This window comes from Syzygium oleosum, unplaced genomic scaffold (genome assembly GCF_021117445.2).
Source record: "Syzygium oleosum isolate NSW1041296 unplaced genomic scaffold, Sole_v2.1 Sole_v2.06, whole genome shotgun sequence".
Taxonomy (NCBI): Eukaryota; Viridiplantae; Streptophyta; class Magnoliopsida; order Myrtales; family Myrtaceae; genus Syzygium; species Syzygium oleosum.
The window spans coordinates 13,531,742-13,548,925 of record NW_026607490.1 but is presented as its reverse complement, the minus strand read 5'-3'; the positions used below and the strand labels follow the sequence as shown (position 1 = coordinate 13,548,925).

Genomic DNA, 17,184 nt, shown 5'->3' with positions numbered 1-17,184 from the left:
ATTTTCACAGAACAAATTAGTGAAGTTTGTAATCTCCTCGTGACTCCATCTAAAATTACACGAAAGTTAGATGATTCACCCTTTTTCCCTTAATATGGACAGCAGACCCATGAACCTTGTGTACACATTCACCAAGGCTGCTCTTCTTAGCTTAAATTTTCATCAAGTCCTTTGCATGTCAATTTAAGGGGAAGAATTGCTACAGTTAACATGCATGCATACCTATGTTCTTTTTTTTTTTTTTTTGGTAAAGATGCATACCTATGTTCTTGAGTACCTCTGAAAGCTATAATCACAGCATTAAGGTCCTTGGCGACCCCAACATATGTCTACGGGTGGTTTAGAAATAGAGACAAACAATTAGATGCAATTCAAACATAGAAGCATCACGAGCATTGCAAATTGGTAGGCCACTGTAAAACAAATTATATACCTGTAAGCAGTGCTGAACATCAACTATCAGTTCAATGACTTCAAACCCCTGCTTTCAGATCAAAACACATTAATAACCAGTTCAGAAGCTCACATAACAGTGCAGCATATGCCCACAAAATGTCATCTCAAGAATTGGCTATTTAGTACTAAGGATCCATTCTTCACCAACCTTAGCAACAATGTCATATTAATAAGTAGTCAAATTACCTTGGTCTTTCCATCACATCTAGGACATGTCCAACTAAAAAGTTCTGTCAAATCTGACATGTAAACCTGCAATAAAAAGCTTTGCATTAAATTACAATTTTATTTGTACTGAAATGGTGAAACCTGATGAGTAACAACAACAAGCTCTAGGTAAATGTGAAACGTTTCTTAAAGACCACTTACAGCAGATGCATACTCCACCAATATTGTGGCAAGAGTGTGATTGTACATAGCTTTATGAGCCTTGGACCTCGCTCCAAGTTCTGCATTTACCAGTTGAGACAATTTCAGATTGATAATGCGGTCACAAGCTCATTCAATTACAAGCAATGAAGCAAGTTTCTTATGTCTCTTGCAAGCTATTTCAACAAATCAAGCAAGGGGAACACTTTAAGGAAACATCAACTCAAAATGATATTACAGTATATTTCCGCCATCCTTCTTCGTGAACTGAAAGAACTATATACACAGTGCAATGCGGCAAAAGGGAGTGAACAAACATAGGGCGCCACTTTCGAACAAAGCTACTCCACGAAAACCTACAGGCAAACAGTCCGGTACTTGACAAAACCAACCAAATACAACACAACGCCCGTCGGTTCTATGCTCCGAAAACATCCAAATTGTACACCAGAGGGGATCATAAAGCTATAGTTTGCCCCATTCAATCAGGCACTACAGCTCCACGACACAGTCTACGATTTCCCCCAACCCTAAAATGCCTAATCAGCAAAATTCACAAGCCTAGAGCCCTCTCTATTCGCACCTCATCACAATCAAAACTCCCAAATCCGAATTGAATCAGAGGACCAGAGCAGCAGTTAACCGATGCCATGAACGCGAATTGCAATTACCTCTCGCCCCGCTCGCGGCAACCAAGCACGTCAGAACCACCACCGCCCTCAACCACGACCCGTTCCGCTCCATTTCCTGCAAAGTGAAAACCGGGATCGAACATCGTCCTCGAGACGAAACACGAAATCGCGCCAGGCAAACAAACAGCTCAAATCTCTGTTACCTTTCATGTACGCAAACGCTTTGCGCGCAATCGAGCGGCGCGATCGCCGTCGAGATGGAGAGAGAGAGAGAGAGAGAGAGAGATCGAATTCAATCTCGATTCTGGTCTCGCAGGCTCGTGGACTTCATGGCGATCGAAGGAGGGGGGACGACGGATTTACAGATCTTTCCTGATTTGCCCTCGGTGTCTTCTTCTGTCGGCGGTGCATATTCGGCGTCAGATTCGGTGGTTTCGCCGTTTGCGTGAGGGCAGCGAAGGAAGTTCTGCTGAAATCGGGACGTTGGGAAAGACCGCGCGGCGATTTTCTTCTGTTGGATTATAGCCCCGAGAGGATGAGACGTTCCTTTCAGACAAATATGGGGTTTTCTATCTTCTCTCTTTTGGAGCTTCCCATTATGCCTCCACATCAGCGATTTTACTCGGCTTGGTTCAAAGTAGAATTCCAAAAGAAGCAAGTAAAATTAGTGTTAGTATTCGTGGAGGTTTATGAAAATGTGAGTGCTACTTCTGTCAAGTGTTTTCGAATTCGAGCTCTGATCAATCTAATAACTCGACTTATTTACATTTGAGAAGAATGTAATTAAACTCGAATGACTAGCGGGTGGAGCTTAATCGTGAACAATGGAACAAAGTTTGAGAATGGAGCTTGCTACTGAGTATCGATACTTAAATACTCTCGATGTATTTATGTTGAATTAGATAGAATAGTTTCTGTTTTAGAAGACAAACCTGGTTATAAAATCTTTAATCGAGCCGTTTTGTCTAAAATATACAAACTATTTATAATGCGATACATTCGGAACTGATCACCGCCTTAAAATCACGACTTTGTCATCTTATATAAATGCTAGTTTGAATGTAGGTTTAATACCATGAAAAACCCCAAACTAGTATATATGTGATAAATTTACCTCAAACTAATTTTTTTATTACCAAAACCCCCAAACTGGTACATCTGTAATAGATTTACCCTAAGCTAATTTTTTTACCACAAAAAACCCAAACCGGTATACTTGTGATAAATTTACCCTCCGTTAGTTTCTGTTAAATTTGATTAATACCACAAAAAATCACAAACCGGTATATCTGTGACAAACAAAGGATAAAACCAAAAATGGGTACATCTGTTAATTGTTGCATGTCATTTAACAAAACAATTTAACAGTAAAATTTAACGAAAACTAACGAAGGGTAATTTTTTCATAGGTGTACCAGTTTGTGGGTTTTTATGGTCAAAAAATTAGTTTGGAGTAAATTTGTCACAGATATACCAGTTTTGGATTTTTCATGGTATTAACCCTTGAATATATAACTTGTACGAACATCGGGTTCGTATACTTTACATGTAAAAAGAATACGAAATAAAATGAGTTTGTAACCTGAGACAAAAAGTCATAATGTACTTTTTAAGAAGGCAAAGAGTGTGAATGAATTATTTTTTTATTTCGCATTTTGCTCGCACTAATAATACAAATAAGAATATAATGCGTGGTACGTCCCCCTCTTCGGTGGCTCTTGCCAGTTTATATTGGCAGTGGAATGATTATAAAACCACAGTAAAATTAATTCACAAAATAAGTGGAAGTTAAGAATCAATTTGTTTATCAGAAAAATAGATTATATGAAATATAATTTTTAGACAAATATTTTTCAAGTTATTGATCGCAAATCAAATGAAGATTTAAGAAAAAAGTGAGATTCGAAAAAAATTATTGCAAACAGTAAAATGATCAATTTTGCAGAGACTAATCTTCAAATCCTTTCCTTTTTATGTAATATAGATAAATCAATTGCTCAATTGACTTAGCTCAAACTCCATAAGTACGAAACTAATTCACACACCACTCTTTTTTTTTTTATCAGCCTCACACACTACCCATTCACTTTATGAAGAAAAAAAGTGAACATGAAAACATCGAACCCACCTCCAAACACGGTATCCCAACGATAAAGGGGTCACATAGTCTTTTGCGAGTTCACAAATTCGAGTCACATCATAAACGAACTTCTAATTAGTTAGTATCTTAGGCATTTATTACCTCATCCAAAAAGACTTCCAGACTTACACGACCACTAATCATGGATTCATTGAAAAGTTAAGGATTAATTATTTCTATTATTCTATATCCTATATTGAAATTTTTGCTAATGGATTTTCCAATCCAATTTGTCATAACATTCATAATAATCAACTTTACGAAGATTCCATTGGATTCTTCGTAGTGGCTTCGTTCCAATAAGTTCATTAGCTTAGCTAGGAACAACGAATCTCTTTATGGGATTTACCACAATAAACTCGTATGTATATGATTAGATAAATTAGTTATGACTCAAATTATACGTACTGTAACAGGTAGCAGTAGTGATTTCTCTTTCTACTCTTTTGTTTATTTAAAAAAAAAAAACACGACCCATCGCTACTCGGGCGGCAAGGCCAAGGCGGACCACCCCCCCTTATCGCTTCACTTCCCGCGGCGGGAAACGGAAACCCATTTCCCTTCCCCCGCTCCTACTGGCGGGAAATTTTCGCAACCATTCGCATTACACGAAAAAGAAAAAAGAAAACCACCCCGCAAAGAATAATAAGAAATAATAATAAAAAGCGGAAAAACTATTAAAACAAAAATACGAAAAAACGCAAACCCTCCTTCTCCTCCTCCTCCTCTTCCCTTTTTAATTTCGGATCGCCACTTCCGATTCCGATTCGGCCTCTCATTCCCTCTCTCTCTCTCTCTCTCTCTCTCTAGAACGAGCGGCGACGAACTCGATCGATCGATCGACCGACCGATCCGCCGATCTCCGCCGGGGAGCAGGCCTCCAGCGCCGACGACGACCGCCATGGCGAGGCCATCGAAGCAGCCGGCGTCGTCCGACGAGGCCCTGTCCGACGGCTCCGAGGAGTAGGAGCCGCAGCAGCAGCAGCTCAACGAGCCCGTCGACGAGGAGGACGAGGAGGAGCTCGAGGCCGTCGCCCGCTCCGCCAGCTCCGCCGACGAGGACGACGGAGCGGCCGACGAGAATGGCGAGGCCGAGGAGGAGGAGGATGACGATGAGGTTCGGTTGTTTGCCTGCGTGGTTTCTGCTGGAATTTTGGCGCCGGATCTTTTTGTTTGCTTGCTAGGATTCTCGGGGGTCGGTGCGGTTATAGGTCTCTCTGGTGTTTTGCGCTGGGAAGTGGATGCCCGCTTCGTGTTTGAATACGAGTTGTTGAAGAAGGTTTAGAATGAGCGTTGGATTTCGATCGAGGATGTTGAGTTAGGACACTCCGAGAGACGAGTTGCTGTTCTACTGGTCTCTCGTGATTCTTTTACTGCATTCGTTTCTGCGGATTGGCGCTTGCTGTATTGATCCTCCGCTTTACTAGCGTATTGCGCAGAATGAAGTCTAACAATGCACAAGTATATACGTATAAATACATGTTCTGCAAGGTTAACTTAGCACAAGAGTCGAAGCATCTTCGAGGTGGACTTATGTCTTGCTCTTCTTTCGGGGTGTACTATTTTCTGGTGTTACTCTCAGTTGGATGAAGAAGAGTGGAAGTTAGGAGTTTCTCTTGATCGTAGTGTAGGCATGGTGTTCAATTTTAATATTGTGCATGCCAAAAATTACGCCTTCTTTGAGAGGAGTTTCTGTTTATTTTACCCTTTTTTTTTTCCTGGTCGTTTGGTTTTGCATCTCCATGGCTAGAGGACTCGAGCAGGGCTGCAACTGTTCATGTTTCTTTGAAACTGATGACTGGGGTTTTCCCCTTTTATTTTAACATTTCTTTGTGATTAAAGCTTCATCAATCGCCTCACCATTTACAAAGTGGGAAACAATGGCAACCATAGCTCGTCTATCTTGCTTTGTTTCTGTCTTTACAAACACTACTTAAGTTGGCAAGGTGCGTCCATACGTCTGAAATATTGTTAGATACTTGTAAGAATGACCCAGTGAGGATCAGAAGCGTTGCCGCTATTTATTTATTTTTGTATTCTTTTTCCCCATTCATTCTGCAGGAAGATAATGGAGAAACGGAAGTTAGCAAGCGTGAGAAGGCCAGGCTCCGTGAAATGCAGAAGTTGAAGAAGCAGAAGATTCAGGACATATTGGATCAGCAAAATGCCGCCATTGATGCCGATATGGTGGTGCCTTTACATTTTAAGAATGTCTCTTTCTTGCATTATTTCGAGCTCACATGTAGCGTTGATTATGACTAAGATTTTATTGTTTTTGAAATTATTTTTCTGAAACAAGAAAATGAGATTTGGATCTAACAAAAATAAGGAAATTCAATCAATCGGACAATATTCCAGGCGTAGCATTGATCTAAACTCAGTGACCAAATACAACTCGATGCCCGTCTGTTATATACTCTGAAAACATTCAATTGTACACCAGAGGGATCATATAGCTATAGTTTGCCCCATTAAATCCGGCACTATAGCTCCACGACACAGTCTATGATTGCCCCCCAACCCTGAAACACCTAATCCACCCAAATTCACAATACAAATCTCACTGTCCAAGCTCAAAGCTGACGTGCTCAATCCCAAAGCCCATCTATTCGCACCTTCTCACAATCGAAACTCTTGATCAGAGAATCAGCTCAGTAACTGATGCCATGAATGCGAATTGCAATTACCTCTCGCCCTACTTGCGGCAATCAAGTTTGTCCGAACAACCATCACCCTTGACCATGACCTGTTCCCATATAAGATAGAGAGATCAATTTCAATATTTGACCATATTGCTCGAATTCAATCAAGACGCAGGCGGTGAGGCCAAGTCAGACCACCCCCGATCCTCGAGCCGTGGGTCCATCTTGCGTGTGAGCCGACGCTGGCTTCAATTCCCGCGGCGGGAAAGAAATTACATTTCCCCCGCTGTTGACTGGTGGGAAATTTTCGCACCCACTCGCATGAACCAAAACCGAAATAAAAATAACCGCTCAAATAATAATAACAATAACAATAATAATAAAAGCGGAAAAGTATTTAAAACAAAAATATGAAAAAAAGCAAACCCTCCTCTGCTTCCTCCATTTTCGGACACCATCTCTGATCGAACGACCCCCTCCGACTCTCTCCTCCTCCCCTTTTCAATTCGGAATCGTCACTTTGGAGTCGGGCCTCTCTCTCTCTCTCTCTCTAGAACAAGCAGTGACGATTCGATTGTTTTCTTGCGCCGTTTTTTTACTGGGTTAGTTGTAATTTTGGTGCCGGATCTCTCGTTTGCTTGCTAGGGTTAGTGGGGTCGGTGCGGTCATAGGTACCTCTGGTGTTTTGCGCTAGGAAGTGGATGGATGGGTGCTTCGTGTTTGAATACCGAGTTTTTGAAGAAGTTTTAGAATGACGGTCGGATTTCGATGGAGGATGATTGAGTCAAGACAAACACTCCAAGCCAAGTTGCTACCGTTCTACTGGTCGCTCGCTTGCGATTCTGTTGCTGCCATTCGGTTCTGCAGATTGGCGCTTGCTATGTTATTGATCCTCCGCTTTACCAGCGTATTTGAAACTCTGATGACTTGGGGGGTTTTCCCCCTTTTTTATTTTGACATTTCCTTTGTGATTAAAGAGCTTCATCGATCACCTCGCACCCATATACAAAAGCGGGAAACAATGGCGAACAGAGCTCGTCCGTCTTCTTGCTCTGTTTCTGTCTCTACGTACGCAGGGCTTCTTACGTTGGCAAGTGCTTCCATGCGTCTGAAATGTTGTGGTTCCATACTTGTGAGTATGTGATTCGGTTGAGGATCGGAAGCGTCGCCGCTATTTATTAATTCTTGTGTTCTTTTTCCCCCCATTCATTCTGCAGAAAGATAATGGCGAAACAGAAGTTAGCGAAGCATGAGAAGGGCCGGGCTTTGTGGAATGCAGAAGTTGAAGAAGCAGTAGAAGATCCCACGAATTATTGGATCGGCAAGATGCCGCTATTGACGCTGCTGATATGGTTGCCTTTACATTTTAAGAATGACTCTTTCTTGCATTATTTCGAGCTCACATGTAGTATTGATTATGATATTAATTTTCTTTTCTTTTTCTTTTTTGGCGCTAGAGATCCAAGAGGAGTCTATATGCAATTTAATCAAAGGATGTTCCCTCCCAAGACTTATTCAAATGTCAATGGCCCAAAAAACAACATGGACTTATTCAAACATGGACATCATTTTGGAAAAATCTCATCTTATGTTTGGAGAGTTGGGGCCTTAAAAACCGAAACATCAAAAAGGTCCAACTGTACTTTGACTCAAGTAAAGTCACGTCACAACTAGCAATGGAGTTGTGTGCTACTTTTTCATAATGACTTGGCATAATGAATGACCAGGTCCGATATCCATTATTTCAACAGTGTGTATGTTTTGTAAACTACCTTCACACATGGGAACCCACTTCCGATGGCGTGCGTTGCTTCATGGACTCAGATCTTTAGTGTCACGCCCCGTACCCCAAGAAGCATGAACATCCGCATAGGTCGAAATAAGATACGACGCTCCCAGGTTACATCACCGACCCGAAAACCCAAAACAGAGAAAACACGTCACATACGGAAACGACGTATATATAATATATATATACACCCAGACAATATAAAAGCAACCAGGAATAGCGAGAGTCACAATTTTACATACGATTAAAACTATATAGACATTCGTTATATCACTTATATACAACATCCATTATTATTACAAGCACACCGAACCAGTAATTATTAACTTCCAAAATACAAAAAAGGATCAGCATTGTCCAATAGTGGGGCCCTCTCAATTTATTGTCTCGCTCCCAGAACTAGTCCCTACGCCCTCTCGGAGACGTCCACACTGACTCACTGTCCTCGGCATCACCACATGAATCCTCCTTAGTTGTCTATTCACCCGACGGCTCCGAGTCTGCCTCAATATGATCATGGCTCAAGCGGGGGCTCTGAAATATCGGTTTTACCATAACCGTGAGAAATCTCAGCAAGTACAAACCACTAATCCTAAACTAGGCTAATGTGCACCTCCAGAAGGGTAAATAAAACACACAAATAATGAACCAGCACATCAACATAATTTCACCCGGGCTCACAGCTCAATACATTGTCTCATAGCCCTGCAGGTTAGGCATTTGACATTAACGCAAATCACGTGCAGTTATACCGATCCGAAGGCCCATAGTTGGAGATAACGACCCGTAGGCCCGACCCGAAGGCCACAGTTAATAAATCGACCCGTAGGCCCGACCCGAAGGCCAACAGTTTGATAAATCGACCCGTAGGCCCGACCCGAAGGTCACAAGTGATTATAACGACCCGTAGGCCCGACTCGAAGGCCACAGTTAATAAATCGACCCGTAGGCCCGACCCGAAGGTCACAAATGATTACAACGACCCGTAGGCCCGACCCGAAGGCCAACAGTTTGATAAATCGACCCGTAGGCCCGACCCGAAGGTCACAAGTGATTATAACGACCCGTAGGCCCGACCCGAAGGCCACAGTTAATAAATCGACCCGTAGGCCAACATTTGAATATAACTCAGACATGGATATCGTCACACTCAATTTCCACCAATCACCACTTGCTGTGCAAAACATATGCTCGGGAATTCAAGCCAAATACTGATGTCAAATTTACCAAGCATAACTATGTTCAAGTTAGACATATGCCACTCATTCCCGGCATTCCCAAACATTTCCATTCTAATCCAACCCATTTCAAGTTCATTCCGCGCATTCATTACACAAGTCAATCTAATGCGCCTAAGGCCCGCCTTGGCCAAATCGATCTCGATAATTGTTCTCACTATCTCGGGGTCATTCAATAGGGTTTATTTAGATCCCAACCAAATCCCAATAATACCCAAGACTCAAACCGATATCCAATGAACCAATCAAGTCTCAAATTAAGTCCAAAATGTGCAATTCGGTTCTGATGAACAGTACCAGAACCGAATGTCCAACATGCACTATATCACACTTAAACAATTCCGTTAAACCTTAATCACATACCCTAATAATTCAACCACCAATTATACATAATTAAGCCTCAAATAAGCTTAATTAATCGCTACAATGCCCCAATCAAGGACACTTACCAATGAATCCAACTAGTGCCACACTTAGACAAATTTACACAAATTCGGTGCCCCATGAACAGTACCAGGGCAAGGTACATTTTGTCCACTAAACCATCATTAAACACCCTCATTAGGCTCTAGTCTCAAACCCTAATCACCCAAACACTAAATATACTTAATTAAGTCTCCAATAAGCCTAATTAGCCCCCTAAAATGTCCATTTCTAAGTCATTAACAAATAAACCCAATTAGTGAAACTCTTAGACAAAAATGCACAAATTCGGTACTCAATGAACAGTACCAGGGCAGGGGGCTGTTTAGGCTTTAATCCACCATTAAACTACCTCATTAGGTCCTAATGACCTATACAAAACATCCCACACACAACTAAACATCATTAGGTCCTAAATGAGCTCACTTAACCCCTAATTACCCTCTAAGAAACACAATTAGACTAATTAAGGATTTAGGGGTTTATACTCGCCTATTGTTGGTTCGGGACGACGAGAACGGGCGGTCGATCACCAACAAGCGGTAAGGATCGACGGCGGCGTTCCGGATGCAAGCCGGCGGTCACGGCGACGACGGAAACGGCGATTTGCTGCTGGTTTTCTTCTGTTCAGTGCTGGAACTTTCTGTTTGGAGCTGGAAATGGCTGCTGTGGGTGGCTGTTTAGGGGCGAAGAGGGCTGAGGCGGTGCGGGATGGTGGCTGGGGACGTCCAGCAGCTCCGGCTGGTACTGTTCCGGCGTGAACAGTACCAGAAAATGCAGAAACTTGCCCACGGTAGAGAGAAAACGCTGAAGAAGAAGAGGAAGAGGGGAATTGGTCTCGGCAGATCAGGAACACACGAATGAGAGAGAGGAAATTCTGGTCAAATGAGTCAAATATAACTTAATGGAATCCAAGTGTCAAAATCTTGGCCAATGGACAATTTTGCCCTTGATCCAAGGGCTAAGATTTGATCTAATCCATTAATCCAAGGGTGAAATGGTCATTTGTCCTTAATCATGGTTGACCAGACCTGAGTTAAGCCTAACTAACCTTGGTTAATGCCAAAAAAGTTAATCCAATTTTCGGAATTAAATAAAAATGGCCTAGGGGCATTTTCGTAATTTTTTGATCCCGAATCGAAATTCCAATTTTCGTCCATACTGGTCCTATATATTCATGGTAGACATAATCCAGTGTCGGATCCTTAAAATTCATCTTTTAAGCCCTCGAAAACCGGTCCAAAAGTTTGGAGGGGCAAAACCGTAATTTTTCGTTCTGGGGTCGAAATTCCAATTTTTGACCGTATGCACTCCAGACGTGCATGGCCACCCCAAAATGGCATCGATTCCGAAAAATTATTTCGTTTGGGCCTCAGAAACGAGCATCGAGGTCCCTAGGGGCAAAATCGTAATTTTCCCTAACTTCTGTCGAAATTTCCGTTTTCAACTGTACTAGTCCCAAACGTGTGTGGCCACTCTAAAATGACGTCCGTCTTGTAAAATAGTCGTAATTACCCTTGAAATTTTGATATCGAAGTTCGGGCTTAATATTGCGATCAAATAACTCGTTTTGAAGTCTTAGGGCCTCTCACTAACGGGCGGCTGTTTAGGTGTTACGCGTATCGACCTAAGATTGTCCGAGTCGTGATGGCCTCGGATTTCGAGAGAACGAGAGGAATTATCGCTAGTACCGGGGGTCACGATCATTTGGATTAAAATCGGGATTCATTGGTCGTGCTCTTTCGGTCGTGCGGAATCACCTGCGATCCGATCGTACTTTACTGACTATATAAATCCGTCATTCTCCTAAGATTGGCCCATATTGGTTCAAAATATTCCCTCGACGTTCGTCGAAATCGGCGCTCAATCGCGATCGGGTCCTCAGTCCACGTACCTGTTCCTATTTAGCCTTTCCCATTGGGTTAGTATCCCGTGATTGATCAAGTCCGAGGGAGACTTACTAAAATCAAACGAAAATTACTGTACACTTTATTGATCCCGATAACAGGTCAAAATCCAGGATGTTACATTTAGCTTCTCAATTTTCCATAGAGATTCAATTGTCTCTTCAATGTTTGTTTATTCAAAAGTCTGAGAGTGTATATTGTAACAGTCTGAATTTTCGATCCTTTTCCCGGGATTCATGAAATGAATATTTTGGCCAACGCATTTATAGTGAGATCTCATCCGAAAATGCGCGTTCACGGGATGCTAACCTTAGGGGTAGGGCTATTACGGGATTGAGTTCGCGCGACCAAAGAACTCGATCTGGGTTCGATCTTCGACCATATGGATTGACGAGGGAATGTTTTGAGCTAACCGAGACCGGTCTATTTGATTGATCGTGTCCGAAGGGAACTAGCGACAGACCCTCGCAATTATATGACAACCGAGATCGTCCCGGGTAGAATGAACTTAAACGTGATTTGACTTAGTGCCGGTCACTGGTCGAGAGCGCGTAATCCTAACGAGCCACCCGTTAGCCAGAGATAAGCTAAAGTTGCGATTGTTCGATTTTAGTCATTTCTTGGAATTCGGGCCCGGGAATCGAGAATTTTGAAAGTGACAATTTTGAGCGGCCGTTGACGTTTTTGGCTTGGCCAACCTTGGGGCTACCCATTTCTGCAAAAAAATGAATTTCGGTTCGGGACCGGAAAAATTACGATTCTGCCCCTCGGGACCCCGACATTGATTCTGAGGCCGTATGAGGTTATTTTTCGAGGCCGATGTCATTTTGGGGTGGCCACACATGTTTGGAGTGGATACGGTCAAAAATTGGAATTTTGGCTCGGAAGTGAAAAATAATATTATTTTATTCCCAAGACTTTGCAGTCGATTTTCAAGGGCGTAAGAAGCTATTTTCACGATTCTGACGTCATATTATGTTGGCCACACTCATTTGGGGTTAGTACGGGCGAAAATTGGAATTTCGCCCCGGGATCGAAAAATGACGATTTTGCCCCTGGGCCATTTTCAGTTCCAAATTTTGGGAAAATTTTGGGGATAATTATTTAGTTAATTCAGCTCAATTATTGAGGCCAAAGACCAAAATGCTCCTCAATTATTTGGATAAGATCAACCAAGACCATTGGATTAAGGGCGTTTTAGTCAAATCTCCCGGATCGGCGACACGTGTCCCCCACCAGCCCACTTTTTTGACCAATATTGACTCTCTCTCTCCCTTTCACCTCCTTATTCGGCCACTCCCCCAACCAGAACTCCCCTTCCCCTCTCTCTCCACAATTTCTCTTCTTTCCCGATTCTCCCTTCGCCGATCGTGAGCTCGCTATCTTCGGAGCTGCTGGGCCAGCTGTTCCACCCCCTTGTCCAGCCCATTTGTCCGCCTTTTCAAAGTAAGTGTCTCCCCCAAAAACTACCTAGGACCTCGGGTATTTCTAGGCTCGTTTAGGACCCGGTTTAGGCGGTTTTGAGACTGAATAGTGGCTGGTGGTTCGGATGGTTGTGGACTGATTTGGAGACTGAAAATATGAGGTTTGGGAGGTTCGGATAGGGCCGTGATGATACGGAACGATCACGGTTTGAATTCGTGTGATTTGGTGTGATTTTTGGATTTGTGACTACTGTACCCGTCCGATTTTCTATTTTTGTGGAGAATTTTGGGAGCCGAATTTGAGTAAGTTTTCTTCATGAAAGTTGTTCCCAACATCTTGAAGTATAACATATTTTAATTTGGGAATTTTTGGAAATCATTTGAGACCATTCGGAAGTCCATCTTTGGACCGAAATAAAACTGCCCGATTTACTGTTCACTCGACCTTTTGGTCTGTTCGAATTTTTATAAATTTTTCCAGGCCTATTTTCAAAATACTTCCTGCACGAAAATTTTTGGGGACATTTGTGGCTATAACATATAAAAATTTCAAGGCTTTCCAAAATGATTTGGATACTGAATGAGTTTTATTTTGATGGCCTGAGGGGCTGTCCGAGCGAATCGGATTTTGTCCGACTTTAAGTGTCAAAACAAGGTATTTACGGTTTGAACTGGGTTTCTAGTTCTCACGGAAAATGTTCATTGAGATGTTTTGTACAACATATTCAAATTTCATAATTTTTGGAGTTGTTTTACTATTTATTTCAAATAGATTTCAGTCACTGCCCAACTACCCAGTTTAGACCAGATTTTACATATTCTCGATTTTTCTCTCTCTCGAGAATTATTCGGTGTTATCGTGGCATTTTGACGGGTAGTTTGATGCTTGAATGAGCTCGTATGTGTGATTGTGTGGCTGTGAGGTATGGTGGCATGATTGCGCATTGAGTTCGCGTGCCAAGCTTGGGTGTTTGTGTGGTGTTCGCGTGATGAGGATGGGTAATTGTGAAAAGTGTGTGCGAGATGTGAATTTGTGTGTGTGACCATGTGTATGTGTGGCCGTGTGGTACGTGTGGAGAGTGTGGAACGAAGGTACGGGTGTGTAGGATTGATGGGAAAAGGTCCGTCCTGAGGCGTGTACGTTTACGCGGGACGATGCCGTCCCTGACGAGGTGACGATGCCCGGCCTGACGGGGTGATGATGCCTGACGTGGTCAGAAGACCGTTGGCCGGATGCGTTTTACGTGGGCGCGGCAGAAGGAAAGTGTGTGCAGGATTTCGTCCTGAGGCGTGTTCGTTTACGCGGGACGATGCCGTCCCTGACGAGGTGATGATGCCCGGCCCGACGGGGTGTCGATGCCTGACGAGGTCAGAAGACCGTTGGCCTGATGCGTTTTACGCGGGCGCGGTAGTGGTGGAAAGGTTGAGAATGAGCGGGAATTGGCTGGACGAGTGAGATTAAGAAAGTGACGTGTGGTGTGAGTTGGTGTGCGAGTGTGTTTGTATCGCGTGGTGTGATACTCGATTATGGGGTAAAAACTGTTAGGCATGGTATGGGACGTGCCCAAGTGGGTTTTGCTCTATAATCGAGGCATGCGCGCGGCTGTGATGTGTTTCTGTGGCGTATTGGCTGTGTTATTGTCTAACGTGCAGGAACGTGTATGATGGATTCCAGGTAAGGTCGTGTGTGATTGTTAGTTTGATTGATGGTTGTGTGTTATGCGTGTTTTCGTCTGGCGGTACATAAGTGCCTACGTGGGGTTTGGGGTTATACACTTATTGAGATTCGTCTCACGGTTGTATAACCGCCACTTTCAGACCCCTAGTCGTAAACCTGGGAAGTCCGCCTCTTCTTTTTGGAAGTTCGAGGAACCGCTTTTGGTGCCCAGTGGAGCTGCAGGTGAGTTCGGGAGGTTCAAGCCAGAGATGCGGAAGCAGAATGGAAGAGGGCGATCCTTAAGTTTTTCCCTAGGGCATTTTAGGGGTTGTGTAAATCAGGTTGACCCATAGGAAAGTTAAGTTAACCAGACCCTGATATTTTGTTATGATGGTGATTTCGGAGGTTGGTTTGCTGTATATGTTTGTAATACAATGTTTGTATATTTGGTGCCATATGAATATGTTGTTGTTTGATTGTTATGTTGTTCTACCCCGTTGTCGTCATCTTTTTGTCCGGGGTTTTTATTATCCGCTTCCGCATGTGGCTCTGATGTTCGGGTTGGGTCGACGACGTTCCTGGGACGTCGCAACTATTCGACCGGAGCAAGGGATGTCGCGAGCTTGATGGGGGTTCGAGGCGTGACGTCCCTGTTCTGAATTGGTATCAGAGCAAGGTTAGCTCGATACCGGTAAGGTCGAGACCTGGAGTGATAGGGAGCGACTACTTCAGGGTAGTCAGTTAGGGAGCCCTTCGTTAAATGCATGTTATGTTGTTGATGCATGCTCTGTGAGTACGCGCCTGTGATTGCTGAGTGGTTTGTTGTGGTTATAATAATGGTTGAGACGAAGGTGCGGCAGGACTTGATGTGAGTACGAGAACCCTGTTGAGTGCTTAGTAGTGTTGATTTGATGTTAGGTGATCGGTTTGATGGTGGGTTGTTGGTTGTCGAGTGCTGGTTGTCAAGATTGGTGCCTAAGGTTTGGACTAGTGTAGTTGGCCTAGACCTCTAATACCAGTGTGGACTTATAGCAGGTAGGAGAATAGTAGGAAGCTGATTCGATGAGCAGCGAAGGAAGAGGTGCAGGAAGAGGAATAGGAAGAGGTACAAGAAGAGGTGCAGGAAGAGGAGTCCGAAGTAGAGGTTGTGCTCGGGCTAGAGCTGTAGAGGACGTTGGTTTGGGTGCTGGAGTGGTAGGAAATCCGGGAGTCGATGTTAGAGCTGCAGTAGACCCCAGAGCTGATGTTAGACCTGCGGAAGATCCGCGTATGGAAGGAGTCCTCAGAATATTAAAGAGGATTGGGAATATGTTGGACAGGCAAGCCCAAGAGCGAGATAATGCGACCGCCCAAGCGGCTGAGGCTGCAGCTGCTGTAGTTAATGAGAATGCTGGTGTTGGACGAAATCAAGCCCAGCAAGAGCAGGCTCAACCAGCAGGGGTTAGACAGATGCCTCAATTGGTGGAGCAATTCATTAAGTTGAAGCCGCCTCAGTTTCATGGTAGTGGTGACCTCGAGACTGCACCGAGATGGGTGGAATCATTGGAGAAAACTTTTAAAGTTTTGGGGTGCACCGATAAGGAGAAAGTAACATTGGCGGTTTATCAGTTACAGGAAAATGCTCATGATTGGTAGAAGGCCACTGAAGGTAGAGTATTTCCAGAGGGAACGGCCCATACTTGGGCTGTATTTGTTGAGAATTTTTATGAGAAATATTTTTCGGAGAATTCCTAGGAGAAGAAATTGATGGAATTCATGCGATTGTGCCAAGGACAGATGACAGTTGATCAATATGAAGCAGAATTCGCGAGGTTGGCGATGTTCGCACCGACAATGGTAGAAAATCCACGGGATAGGGCTCGAAGATTCCGGGACGGATTGAAGCCGGATCTTCGGAGTCAGATATTGTCGCATGACATTAAGGATTATGGAGAAATGTATAGGCGGGCTCATATTATGGAGCAGGATACGACGGAAAGAGCCGCCACGTCTGGATCACAACATACCTCAGCCGGGGATGATCGTCAACAAGGGAAAAGACCGATGATGGAAAATCGACGTTTTGTCTCTCCGGCAAGAAGGAATATTGGGAAGTCGGCATATCCGTCTAATTCCGCCTGTAGACGTTGTGGGAGACATCACGGGAATGGTCCCTGCCCGAGTGTGACTGGGGCATGCTTTGGGTGTGGTGGAATGAGACATCACATAAGGAATTGCCCGAATCTTCAGGTTCGACCACCCCCGTCATCGCAGCACCTCGGATTGGGAATCCGACTAGTGCAGCCTCGCCGGCTAATTCGAACAGACCGCCGGCACAAGGACGAGTGTACGCCCTGGTGCGAGGGGAAACGGATAAGGCGCCAAACGTAATCACAGGTATGGTCTCTGTGTATAATTATGTTGTATCTGTTTTATTGATTCAGGGGCGTCGCGCTTGTTCGTGTCTGCTTGATATGCTAAGTTGGTTGGATTGAAACTGAATTTAAAGTGCAAGTGTGTGTGATTGT

At 43.7% G+C, this 17,184-nt stretch overlaps 1 protein-coding gene across 2 annotated transcripts in view; it reads right to left on the bottom strand.

Annotated features, from left to right (window-relative positions):
• Positions 1 to 17,184, bottom strand: part of LOC115694237 (lipase-like) — a 96,929-nt gene that overhangs the window by 3,286 nt on the left and 76,459 nt on the right. The window contains exons 1-6 of one of the 2 annotated variants that reach the window (XM_056312697.1): positions 1,661 to 1,943; positions 1,497 to 1,572; positions 826 to 905; positions 643 to 708; positions 434 to 481; positions 262 to 329 (exon numbers count right to left, since the gene is read on the bottom strand). In XM_056312697.1, coding sequence (XP_056168672.1) covers positions 262 to 329; positions 434 to 481; positions 643 to 708; positions 826 to 905; positions 1,497 to 1,569 — 335 coding nt within the window. In that variant the 5' untranslated portion in view covers positions 1,570 to 1,572; positions 1,661 to 1,943. Of the gene's footprint in view, positions 1 to 261; positions 330 to 433; positions 482 to 642; positions 709 to 825; positions 906 to 1,496; positions 1,573 to 1,660; positions 1,944 to 17,184 lie in introns of those variants that run through there. The other variant, XM_056312698.1, reaches the window with a different exon arrangement.